General features: G+C 45.7%; 1 protein-coding gene across 3 annotated transcripts; it reads right to left on the reverse strand.

Moving 5' to 3' along the window:
* Nucleotides 1-7,008: 7,008 nt before the first annotated feature.
* LOC123057663 (protein DETOXIFICATION 32) lies at nt 7,009-9,204 on the reverse strand. 3 transcript variants are annotated; one of them, XM_044480585.1, is made up of 7 exons: nt 8,967-9,204; nt 8,323-8,867; nt 8,157-8,234; nt 7,761-8,056; nt 7,556-7,674; nt 7,380-7,466; nt 7,009-7,216 (listed from the first exon to the last, which is right to left on the reverse strand). In XM_044480585.1, exons 1-7 carry the CDS (start codon nt 9,162-9,164, stop codon nt 7,043-7,045), a joined length of 1,497 nt encoding a protein of 498 aa, XP_044336520.1. In that variant the 5' UTR covers nt 9,165-9,204; the 3' UTR covers nt 7,009-7,042. The 3 variants fall into 3 exon arrangements, with proteins under 3 accessions (XP_044336520.1, XP_044336519.1, XP_044336521.1); XM_044480584.1 differs by having other exon boundaries at nt 8,148-8,234; XM_044480586.1 differs by having other exon boundaries at nt 8,148-8,234; nt 8,323-8,872; nt 8,967-9,200.
* Between the last annotated feature and the right edge of the window lie 3,684 nt (nt 9,205-12,888).

Genomic DNA, 12,888 nt, shown 5'->3' on the forward strand with positions numbered 1-12,888 from the left:
AGATGTTATGAACGTCTGGCAGAGCAAAGCTGATGACTACTCGGTAGTTCAGTGTGCCATGCTTTACAGCTTAGAATCAGGACTTCAACCACGTTTTGAACGTCATGGAGCATATGAGATGTTCCAGGAGTTGAAGTTAATATTTCAAGCAAATGCCCGGATTGAGAGATATGAAGTCTCCAATAAGTTCTACAGCTGCAAGATGGAGGAGAATAGTTCTGTCAGTGAACATATACTCAGAATGTCTGGGTACCACAACCACTTGACTCAACTGGGAGTTAATCTTCCTAATGATAGTGTCATTGACAGAGTTCTTCAATCACTGCCACCAAGCTACAAAAGCTTCATGATGAACTATAACATGCAAGGGATGGATAAGACAATTCCCGAGCTCTTCGCGATGCTAAAAGCTGCGGAGGTAGAAATAAAGAAGGAGCATCAAGTGTTGATGATTAACAAGACCACTAGTTTCAAGAAAAGGGCAAATGGGAAGAAGGGGAACTTCAAGAAGAACGACAAGCAAGTTGCTGCTCAAGTGAAGAAGCTCAAGTCTGGACCTAAGCCTAAGACTGAGTGCTTCTACTGCAAAGGGACTGGTCACTGGAAGCGGAACTGCCCCAAGTATTTGGCGGATAAGAAGGATGGCAAAGTGAAAGGTATATTTGATATACATGTTTCTGATGTATACCTTACTAATGCTCGCAGTAGTGCCTGGGTATTTGATACTGGTTCTGTTGCTAATATTTGCAACTCGAAACAGGGGCTATGGATTAAGCGAAGATTGGCTAAGGACGAGGTGACAATGCGCGTGGGAAATGGTTCCAAAGTCGATGTGATCGCGGTCGGCATGCTACCTCTACATCTACCTTCGGGATTAGTATTAGACCTGAATAATTGTTATTTGGTGCCAGCGTTAAGCATGAACATTATATCTGGATCTTATTTTATGCGAGACGGTTATTCATTTAAATCAGAGAATAATGCTTGTTCTATTTATATGAGTAATATCTTTTATGGTCATGCATCCTTGATGAGTGGTCTATTTTTATTGAATCTCGATAGTAGTGATACACATATTCATAGTATTGAAGCCAAAAGATATAAGTTTAATAATGATAGTGCAACTTATTTGTGGCACTGCCGTTTAGGTCATATTGGTGTAAAGCGTATGAAGAAACTCCATGCTGATGGGCTTTTGGAATCACTTGATTATGAATCACTTGATGCTTGCGAACCATGCCTCATGGGCAAGATGACTAAGACTCTGTTCTCCGGAATAATGGAGCAAGCCACTGACTTATTGGAAATAATACATACCGATGTATGCGGTCCGATGAGTGTTGAGGCTCGCGGCGGGTATCGTTATTTTTTGATCTTCACACATGATTTGAGCAGATATGGGTATGTCTACTTGATGAAACATAAGTCTGAAACATTTGAAAAGTTCAAAGAATTTCAAAGTGAAGTAGAAAATCATCGTAACAAGAAAATTAAGTTTCTACGATCTGATCGCAGGGGCAAATATTTGAGTTATGAGTTTGGCCTTCATTTGGAACAATGTGGAATAGTTTCGCAACTCGCGCCACCTGGAACACACAGCGTAATTGTGTGTCCGAACGTCGTAACGGTACTTTATTAGATCTGGTGCGATCTATGATGTCTCTTACCGATTTACCACTATCGTTTTGGGGTTATGCATTAGAGATAGCTGCATTCACGTTAAATAGGGTACCATCTAAATTCGTTGAGACGATACCATATGAACTGTGGTTTAGGAAGAAACCTAAGTTATCGTTTCTTAAAGTTAGGGGTTGTGATGCTTATGTGAAAAAGTTTCAACCTGATAAGCTCAAATCCAAATCATAGAAATGTGTCTTCATATGATACCCAAAGGAAACTATTGGGTACACCTTCTATCATAAATTCGAAGGCAAGATATTCGTTGCTGACAATGGATCCTTTCTAGAGAAGGAGTTTCTCTCGAAAGAAGTGAGTGGGAGGAAAGTAGAACTTGATGAGGTAACCATACCTTCTCCCTTATTGGAAAGTAGTTCATCACAGAAATCAGTTCCAGTGATTCCTGCACCAATTAATGAGGAAGCTAATGATGATGATCATGAAACTTCTGATCAAGTTACTACCGAACCTCGTAGGTCAACCAGAGTAAGATCCGCACCAGAGTGGTACGGTAATCCTGTTCTGGAGGTCATGTTACTTGACCATGGCGAACCTACGAACTATGAGGAAGCGATGATGAGCCCAGATTCCATGAAATGGCTTGAGGCCATGAAATCTAAGATGGGATCCATGTATGAGAACAAAGTGTGGACTTTGGTTGACTTGCTCGATGATCGGCAAGCCATAGAGAATAAATGTATCTTCAAGAGGAAGACATACGCTGATAGTAGTGTCTACAAAGCTCGAATTGTCACGAAAGGTTTTAGACAAGTTCAAGGAGTTGACTACGATGAGACCTTCTCACCCGTAGCGATGTTTAAGTCTGTCCGAATCATGTTAGCAATTGCAACATTTTATGAAATCTGACAAATGGATGTCAGAACTGCATTCCTTAATGGATTTCTTAAAGAAGAGTTGTATATGATGCAACAAGAAAGTTTTGTCAATCCTAAAGGTGCTAACAAAGTGTGCAAGCTCCAGCGATCCATCTATGGACTAGTGCAAACATCTCAGAGTTGGAATGTACGCTTTGATAAAGTGATCAAAGCATATGGTTTTATACAGACTTTTGGTGAAGCCTGTATTGACAAGAAAGTGAGTGGGAGCACTACAACATTTCTGATAAATATATGTGAATGACATATTGTTGATTGGAAATGATGTAGAATTTCTGGAAAGCATAAAGGAGTGTTTGAAAGGATTTTTTCAAAGAAATACCTCAGTGAAGCTACTTACATATTAGGCATCAAGATCTATAAAGATAGATCAAGACGCTTGATAAGACTTTCAATGAGTACATACCTTGATAAGATTTTGAAGAAGTTAAAAATGGACCAGTTAAAGAAGGACTTCTTGCCTGAGTTGTAAGGTGTGAAGTTGAGTAAAGACTCAAAAACCCAACCACAGCAGAAAATAGAAAGAGAATGAAAAGTCATTCCCTATGCCTTAGTCATAGGTTCTATAAAATATGTTATGCTATGTACCAGACCTATTGTATACCTTAGCATGATTTTGGCAAGGGAGTACAATAGTGATCTAGGAGTAGATCACTGGACAGTGGTCAAAATTATCCTTAGAGTACTAAGGAAATATTTCTTGGTTATGGAGGTGATAAAAGAGTTCGTCGTAAAGTGTTACGTCGATGCAAGCTTTGACACCAATCTGATGACTCTGAGTCTCGATCTGGATACATATTTAAAATATGAGAAATTAGCTAGAGTAGCTCCATGCAGAGCATTGTAGACATAGAAATTTGCAAAATACATACGGATCTAAATGTGGTAGACCCGTAGACTAAAACTTCTCTCACAAGCAAAACATGATCACACCTTAATACTCTTTGGGTGTTAATCACATAGCGATGTGAACTAGATTATTGACTCTAGTAAAACCCTTTGGGTATTAGTCACATGGCGATGTGAACTAAGCACATGGTGATGTGAACTATTGGTGTTAAATCACATGTCGATCTGAACTAGATTATTGACTCTAGTGCAAGTGGGAGACTGAAGGAAATATGCCCTAGAGGCAATAATAAAGTTGTTATTTATATTTCCTTATATCATGATAAATTTTTATTATTCATGCTAGAATTGTATTAACCTGAAACTTAGTACATGTGTGAATACATAGACAAAACAGAGTGTCCCTAGTATGCCTCTACTTGACTAGCTCGTTAATCAAAGATGGTTATGCTTCCTAACCATATACATGTGTTGTCATTTGATGAACGGGATCACATCATTAGAGAATGATGTGATGGACAAGACCCATCCGTTAGCTTAGCATAATGATCATTTGGTTTTATTGCTATTGCTTTCATCATGACTTATACATGTTCCTCTGACTATGAGATTATGCAACTCCCGAATACCGGAGGAACACCTTGTGTGCTATCAAACGTCACAACGTAACTGGGTGATTATAAAGATTCTCTACAAATGTCTCCGAAGGTGTTTGTTGGGTTGGCATAGATCGAGATTAGGATTTGTCACTCCGTGTATCAGAGAGGTATCTCTGGGCCCTCCCGGTAATGCACATCACTATAAGCCTTGCAAGCAATGTGACTAATGAGTTAGTCACGGGATGATGCATTATGGAACGAGTAAAGAGACTTGCCGGTAACGAGATTGAACTAGGTATGATGATACCGACGATCAAATCTCGGGCAAGTAACATACCGATGACAAAGGGAACAACGTATGTTGTTATGCGGTTTGAGCGATAAAAATCTTCGTAGAATATGTAGGAGCCAATATGAGCATCCAGGTTCCGCTATTGGTTATTGACCGGAGATGTGTCTCGGTCATGTCTACATAGTTCTCGAACCCGTAGGGTCCGCACGCTTAACGTTCGATGACGATTTGTATTGTGAGTTATGTGATTTGATGACCGAAGTTTGTTCCGAGTCCCGGATGAGATCACGGACATGACGAGGAGTCTCGAAATGGTCGAGAGGTAAAGACTCATATATAGGACGATGATATTTAGATACCGAAAGTGTTCCGGGTGATATCGGGTCACCGGAAGGGCTTCCGGGCAACCCCCAGCAAAGATATGGGCTTAATGGGCCAAGTAAGGAAACACACCAGCCCACAAGGGGCTGGTGCGCCCCCTATAGGGCCAGCTATGTGGGGAGAAAGGGAAAGGAGAGGAGGAAAAGGAAAGTATGAAGTAGGACTCCTACTTCCCCTCCCCCTCCTTCCTTTCCCCCTTATCCAAATATAGTAGGGGGGGAATTGAACTAGGGGCCCAAGTAGGATTCCTCCTACTTGGGCGCGCCCTAGGCTGCCTCCCTCCCTCTCCCTCCTTTATATACATGGGGAGGGCATCCCTAGAAGACACATCAATTGTTCCTAGCCGTGTGCGGTGCCCCCCTCCACAGTTAATACCTCGGTCATATCATTGTAGTGCTTAGGCGAAACCCTGCATCGGTAACTTCATCATCATCGTCGCCATGCCGTCGTGCTGATGAAACTCTCCCTCGTCCTCAACTGGATCAAGAGCTCGAGGGACGTCATCATGCTGAACATGTGCTGAACACGGAGGTGCCGTACGTTCGGTACTTGGATCGGTTCGATTGTGAAGACATTCGACTACATCAACCGCGTTACTAAACGCTTCCGCTTTCGGTCTACGAGGGTACATGGACACACTCTCCCCGCTCGTTGCTATGCTTCTCCCAGATAGATCTTGCGTGATCGTAAGAATTTTTTTTGAAATACTACGTTCCCCGACACTATGGAGGATCAAGGGCGACGCCTAGCTCGACGTGTGATGATTTTTTATTTGTTGAACTATATAATTTGTATTGAACTATTTGTTGTTGCACTATTTTGTTGAACTATTTGATTTTCCATGATGAACTATGTGATAAAATTATTTATATTGAGAATTCAACGCCGAGCCACGACGAACTATGCCGAATATGGGCCAATTCTTGCCCATATGGGCCTTTATTCGCCAAAAGTGGGCCGAAAACTGGGCCAATATAGACGCCTGGGGCGACCTGGGGGCGACGGCTGAATGTCCAACCGCCCCCAGCGCCGATTGTACCGTCGGCTCGCCCCCAGACGGTGATTTTTATGCCTCATGAGGGGGCCAACGGCTGAAGATGCTCTTAAAGGCCCAATACCTTCCCAGTAGAGAGAAGCAGAGGGCGCGAGGGCCGGAGCACGCCGCCAAGAGATCAGGCACGAGTGCCGCCAAGGCAAGGCCACCAAGCCGGAGCACCGCGATATCTGCGCGGGACAATGCCTCAACACGAGGGAGCATGCCCTGTCGCTGCCAGCCGTCAGCGGCATTTGCCCGGCGAGGTGTGCTGGCAGAGTCGAGGGGAGGAGGGGGTGGCGGCGGCAGTTGCTTGAGGTTCCTGCCCGAGCCACCTCCCTGAGAGACGGCGCAGTTTCATGTGTGCCTCGAGGGCATGTACAATGGTTATATCTTAGCTTTATTATTGCTGAGGTGGAGGAGAGAGAAATGAAAAAAGAGTTTTGCCCTATCTTAATCAAGAGATGATCTCTTAGCACAGTTTGTCTCACCATAAATTTAGGAACAGAGATAAGACTAAGATATAACCCATTGTACATCATGTTTTATTGTCATATCTTAATTGCATGGTGGGTGTAAGATAAGATTGTCTTATCAACCATTGTACATGTCCTCAGTGACTGCCAGTGTGTGCCCTCATTGTCTGTGCAATCCTCCATTTCTCTGAGTCACGTGAGAAGTGCGAAGAAGCTCTTTTTGAGAAATCGTTTAACTTGTCTTTCATTTTTCCTTTTAGCCGATTTTTCCAGATTAGTTGGTAGTGTGACACTGCTGGAAGAAACTGATCGAGTAGTACTCTCATATTTCACCAAAGGAAAACCCATGCAGGGCTTTAGGCCGTGTTGCATGCATGTGACTTGTGATGCATGGGGGGCATGAGGCGTCGCTGGAAGATCTGCATCCGTCCCTTCCTAGACAGCAACATGTTCTGCAGCTGGCCTTTACCGCAGCAGGTGTGCCCATAAAGGCCCGTACAACGCAACAAACTCCATAAATTCAGTGCAGCAGCTCCCACCAAATTTTACCAGCCGATCAAACTTGATGCCTTCCTCTGTACTCCCTCCGTAAACAAATATAAGAGCGTTTAGATCACTACTTTAATAATCTAAACGCTCTTATATTAGTTTACAGAGGGAGTACGTTGGTTCCTCATTGAAACCGTACCCCCACCCGCCTGCCTTCGGACAAGAAAAGAGAAATAATAGTAGTGTGACAGTGATGAAACGAGCCACCTACTCTTTCCTTGCTACTGGAGTAGGAGTATTTGACAACTTTGATCAGTGATCAGTGCAAACACGGGAAAACAGATGAACTTCTATACTACTACCTGTTCATTACACTCTAACTCTATATTTCTCTCGCGTGTCTGCATACAAACTTCATCATTTACAGTGTCCATTTGCTCATCTTCTCTACATGCCGCTGTGGCCAACGGCTGGTCCTCATTCTTCCCTCCGACCTCCTTGATCCTCGCCGCTGCCAACAGGGCCTGTAATAGCACAGGATTCTTGTTGTTTCAGTAACAGGTCATACTAGCAAGTTACATGGGTACATTTAATTCTGCATTTTTTATGCCAAGTTACTATACTACTATGTGGTGTGTAATTATATTAGGTGACTAAGGTTGACAACTGAGGATGAGCAAGATGTACCTGTTTCTCCCACTCTGTTCTCGTAATAATGACAAGAACTATAGCCATCTGTAGCAAGGTGCCTGTTAGCATGCCCGTCCATACCCCCTGCATCCATCATCAGATGAGCAACACATAATTTCTTCAACTTGATCTCGGCGATCCGAACGAAACTATTTTCTGGCTGAGTAGCTTACCAGTGCGCCAAGTTTGAGCTTGAATCCAAGAAGGACACCAACCGGAATGCCTACCAAGTAGTAGCAACCGATGTTCACGAATGCCACCTGCAACTGCCACCCTGCCCCTACAGCCACACCTGCAAATTCACAAACCGTCGAGATGAAGTTGATAACCATGTTAAATTGTTGATTAAAGCCATAGACCTTCTGGGTGTTCTACTACCTGAGAGCACTGGCCCAATGCTGCTGAAGAAGACGGTGACGGCGAGCAGGTACCCCAACCTCGCCGCTCCGTCGACCACCTCCTCGTCGTCGCTGAAGAGCCTCGGCAAACCTCTTCTCCAGATGAAGAAGACGGCCATGAAGGCGGCCCCAATGAGCGCGGATGTCATGGCCGCCATGGCCACGGAGAACTTGGCCTCCTTGGGTCTGCTCGCTCCGAGCTCGTTGGACACCCTGACGCTGACTGCTTCGCTCAAGCCCAGCGCCACCATCATGGTCCAGAACTCGTAGTTGATGCTGTCAAATTAATTCTCCATGTTAATATGGTGCTTGTAATTAGAGAATATGTAGAGTGGCGTACAAAAAGTAAACAAGAAGGAACACTCACCAGACTGACATGATATCAAGCTGGAGCTGGCCATTCTTGAGCAGACCCACAAGAATGAGCAATGCGGCGTAGTACCAAAACTCCAAGCTTTTTTCCCAAATTAAGTTACAAAACCTATGAAAACTCAAGTAAAAGTATGGATCTGCTCAACTGGAAAATTAAATTTTATACCAACCAGATCATGGCGGCAGACACGAGGGAGATCTTGACGAAGGCGGCGAGGTTCCTGAACGCGAGAACGGAGAACCCCTTCCACGCGTCGGGGAACCGGCCGCTGACCAGGCAGGCGAACTGCGCGGCGTCGATGAGCCAGTAGGAGACGTTCCCGGCGACGGCCGCGCCGCGGAGGCCGTACCCGAGCCGGTTGACGGCGACGTAGGTGAGCGCGACGTGGACGGCGAGCGCGGCGCCGGTGATGGCCGTCAGGGCCCACACCCTGCTCTGGGTCTGGAAGAACTTCTGCAGCGGGAAGTTGGCGGCGTGCGCGAGCAGCCGCGGGATCGCCCACCGCGCGTACGGCCCGGCGGCCTCCGCCACGGCGGCCGGCTGGCGGAGGAGGGAGCCCAGAATCGGCGTGGCGAAGGCGTACGCCGGCGTGAGCGCCACCGCGGCGGCGCCGCAGACGATCCACGACTGCTGCACGTACACGCCCAGAAGGTCCAGCTGCCCGGCGCCCACCGCCTGCCCGCACAGCGTGTCCAGCGCGCAGCCCATGCCGAACTGCGCTGCCGCACCGCACGCACGATTGATTATTAGTAAGATTTCTCGCACAGAGATTGATTGGATCTCTTGGCCTGCGGTGTGCCGCGATCTACCTACCAGGACTCCGTAGGCGAAGCCCTCCAGGATGCTCTCCACGACGGTGACCGCGGCGAGCTCCACGACGCCGATGTGCCCCACGAAGCTGGCCGTGACGAAGCCGATGGAGAACTGGAACACCTCGGTGAGGACCGCCGGGAAGGCCAGACGCCATAGCAGCTTCGACTCCTCCCAGCTCTTCGTCGCCAGCGCCCTCATCACTACCAACCACTCTCTCTCCGAGAGGGGAACAGAAGATGACGTGTTAATATCACAAGCTCAGTACCAAGGGCATCGTCAACGCTGACTCGTAAATTTACGCCCCCATCCGTCCGCGGAAGAGGCCACTCCACATACAATTCCAAGATGATTTCAACTAACCGGACGAAATTCATGCAAATCGGTTGATTTTCATATAAACTAAAGCACATTCATTACAATTCGGACATATTTTAATTAAACCCGGCTCTAAACCTAATCTAAATGATCGCCATCATCCATCCGGGTGTGAGCACCACGAAATGAAGCTTCAACTCCGCCTTCACATTCTCCAGCTCCGCCTCGGCAGTCTCCAGCTCTGCCTCCGAAGCCTCCATCTCCACATCCATGAGCCTCGGGAAGTGAAGCTTACCGCCTTCACGTCGCCGCCAAGCAGCTAATCGGCCGACGATGTTAAGCCCACCAAGTTTGGCTTCAACGGGAGGAGAGGAGCGGTTGCCTTCTTGGGACCCGAGCGCAGGCGACCTCCCATGCTCTACTCTTCCTCGTCGCCGGCGGTGCTTGCGAACGTGCCGACTTCGTGGTCGTGACAGCGGGGCGCGATCGAGGCGGAGTTGGCGATGTCCTCATCCTCATCGCTCTTGCCCAAACACCTCATCCGCCACCTCGCCCATCTTCTTGTAGCGGCCTGTAAATCTAACTGATACTAGATGTACCGCCAACAGTCGCAACGGATTTCGTGGCAATGCGGTAGGAGTCGACCAGCGCCTCCTGCTCGGCCACGTCCACGTCCGACACTATGGTTGTGTCGGAGGTGAGTTGCGCCTCCGCGCGCTGGTGCTCGTCGAGGACGCCAAGGTTGTAGGCCCGATCGGCCTGCGCCTGCCAAAACTTGGCCTCCCGCTCCTCTCGCGGCATATCCGTGTAGTGGGCACATGCCTCGCCCATGGTGATGCCGACATGCACCGACAAGTATGGTGGCGCCAGCTTGTCCTCGGCCGCGTCCTCCATTGGGACGTGCGCAGCGCCGGCCACCGTCTGCCTGCCGGCTGCAATGGCGGTGATCTCCTTTTTTTGCTGGGATGAGAGGCTGCCCCAGACGGCTTTGGAACTCTAGGAGGCCATGGTGTGCGTGGTGCAGAGAGGAGGAAGAAAGCGGAGGATGATGCATGCGGGGGATGGCAAGGCAACCCACAACGTGAAAGATGATGAGCGGCAGAGGGGTGGACGGGTGGCGCCTGCTAGCCGTTCTTCGTCAACTGCACGTGTGTTTAATGTAGGTAGGCGGACGGACGAGCTGTTATTTGAACACGGGGCAGCCACATGCACTCGGAAGCGGCGAGGGCAACACCCTCACCGGCATGCCATTTCAATGTCAAAGCGCGATGAGAGGGCACGTCGCTCTAAGCCGGCATGAATACAACATTGGTACTCTGGAGCGGCGCTAACCGGCTTCGGCGGAAAAGCATGCGGGTGCGGGACGGCTTTTTGGTGGGCAGGGTAGTCAGGAGTGAACGTGGCAGCGTGTTTGCCTTCGGTTTGCGGGAAAAAGCACATCCAAACCGCCCTGCAGGATGATACAGACCTGCGTTGGATGATAAAATATGTCCGGACCGAGCGGTCCAGACGGTTGCGGGTAGTTTCAGGATTCGCATTGGAGATGCCCTAAGCTAGTTCATAAGTACTCCCTCTGGCTGAAATTATTTGTCGCTCAAACGGATGTACTAGATATATCCGTTTGAGCGACAAGTAATTTCGGATGAACAAAGTATGTTATAAATGTGTTTATCAATATTTGAATGATTGTTTTGAACAAGTAGAAGGTGGAAAATAAATACTGTTTATGTGAAGAAACACTTCACCTATCGAATTTAAATAGTGTTTATGTATTTAAGAAAACTTCACGAATTTCACTGTTAACTTTTTACAAAATTTAAATGAATTTGAAAAATGTTCGCAGAATTGAAAAATGTTCACGGATTTGAGAAAAAGTTAGTGGATTTGAAAAAAGTTCACAAAATGTGGAAAAAGAATAAAAAAATTAAAAAAAATTCACAAAATTGAAAAATGTATATGAATTTGATGAAATTTCATGAATCTCAAAAAAGTTTTAAAATTTCAAAAAGGTTCACAATTGTTTTTAAGAAGATCATGAATTTGAGAAAAGTTCACAAAACTGAGAAATATACACGAATTTGAGGAAAGTTGATGAATTGGAAATTTTATAAAAGTTCATGCATTTTTAAACATAAAAATGGAAAATGGAAGAAGGGAGAAGAAAAATAAATAGAGAAAAAATAAAATGAAAAGGAAAACAAGAAACAGAACAAAAACCGAGTGAAAACACCAAGCAACACAAAACCAAGAAAAAAAAACAACCGGAAGAGAATGGCGCACTAGATGGACCAGCCCATTTAATTCCAACGATCGGCTGCTGTGGGCGCCATGTAGGAAAGGTCAGTACATGATGCCATAAGCGACGAATAGGAATTCGCAACGCTCGGAGGAAGCTACAGTTGATTTTTTTCTCAGTTTTTTTTACCTTCCTTTTATCTTTTTAGTTTTTTTTTCTCGTGTACAGAATGCATCGGGGTACAGGTTGTACTGCACACGAAGTGCAAGTTGCTTGGAATACTTCATTTTCTATCCAGTGAATCAGTGCACCTTTTGTGGTGTGCATCATCATCCCACCAAAACTGTGACATCACATCTTAGATACCTCTGCAAATTTTTATACAAGTTTTAAAAACGGAGATTGCATAGGTTGGTATTGTTTGTGCTACGGACTTTTATGAAAACTTCCTTGCCTGCTGAAGATAGGCATCTTTCTTTTCAACTATTTAACCTCTGGATTAAATGGTCCACAGAATATCAACATCACTTTTTATCGAATCCAATGCGGTCGGGATGAACAAATATTTGTCATACATAGCTTCTATCATTATATTACTAAGGGTAGCAACACACTCGGGCCTTCATATTGACACCGGTGCTAGAGCTGAAGAAGAACTTGATTTATCCACGCTAACAAGTTGCCCAGATGCCAAACAGTACTGATCAAATATTGATTTCAAACATTCAACATTTTGTGTGTGGGCTTTCATCAAAATTAAAGAGTTATCAACAAAGTGTAAATTGGTGATTGTTTGTGCATCACGGCATACCTTGACTCCCACTAAGTCACCATTCTCTTCAGCATGTGACAACAAACATGCCGGTCCTTTACCATTTCCACAAGCTGCCATAGAACAAGCCGGCAACAAAGATCAACCCACCCTGCATCTCCAACCGATTGAAGGTAATTGCAGCTCGTTCTATCTCTATGCACTCTTTCTCCCAAATATCTGATATCTGATCGTCAAGCCTTTTTGTAGTTACTTATATTCTTTTTTGACAAGAGATCAATTCCCTGTTTTTTTTTTCTTTGCGGAAACCATCGTGGCATTAAGTTAAAATTTGCGGGCATGTTTTTCTTTTTTTTGTCAACCTGAAACATGTTGTCTGTGTTCTTGAACATATCGTCCGCAAATCTAAAATTCTGCAGGCATAGTTTATTTTCTTGTCAATATCTTTGCAGAAAGAAAAGAACTTATAATACAGTATGTTTCTACCTGTGTTCTTGATTGTATTATCTAGTTTTGGAATCGAAGGAGCTTCTTCTTCTTCCTCTTCTTTCCCCTTTCTCCTACCTCCCGTAGCGCGCTCGTCAGTACAACGCTGGCCC

Source organism: Triticum aestivum, chromosome 3A (genome assembly GCF_018294505.1).
Source record: "Triticum aestivum cultivar Chinese Spring chromosome 3A, IWGSC CS RefSeq v2.1, whole genome shotgun sequence".
NCBI classification, from domain to species: Eukaryota; Viridiplantae; Streptophyta; class Magnoliopsida; order Poales; family Poaceae; genus Triticum; species Triticum aestivum.

Bases quoted from the DNA above. Each gene is read 5' to 3' on its own strand.
- LOC123057663 (XM_044480584.1), bottom strand. From the start codon at position 9,164: ATGAGGGCGCTGGCGACGAAGAGCTGGGAGGAGTCGAAGCTGCTATGG. The intron at 8,235-8,322 runs GTTGGTATAAAA...TTGGGAAAAAAG, and splicing joins GTGTCTGCCGCCATGATCTG to CTTGGAGTTTTGGTACTACG. The intron at 8,057-8,147 runs GTGAGTGTTCCT...TTAATTTGACAG, and splicing joins CTTGATATCATGTCAGTCTG to CATCAACTACGAGTTCTGGA.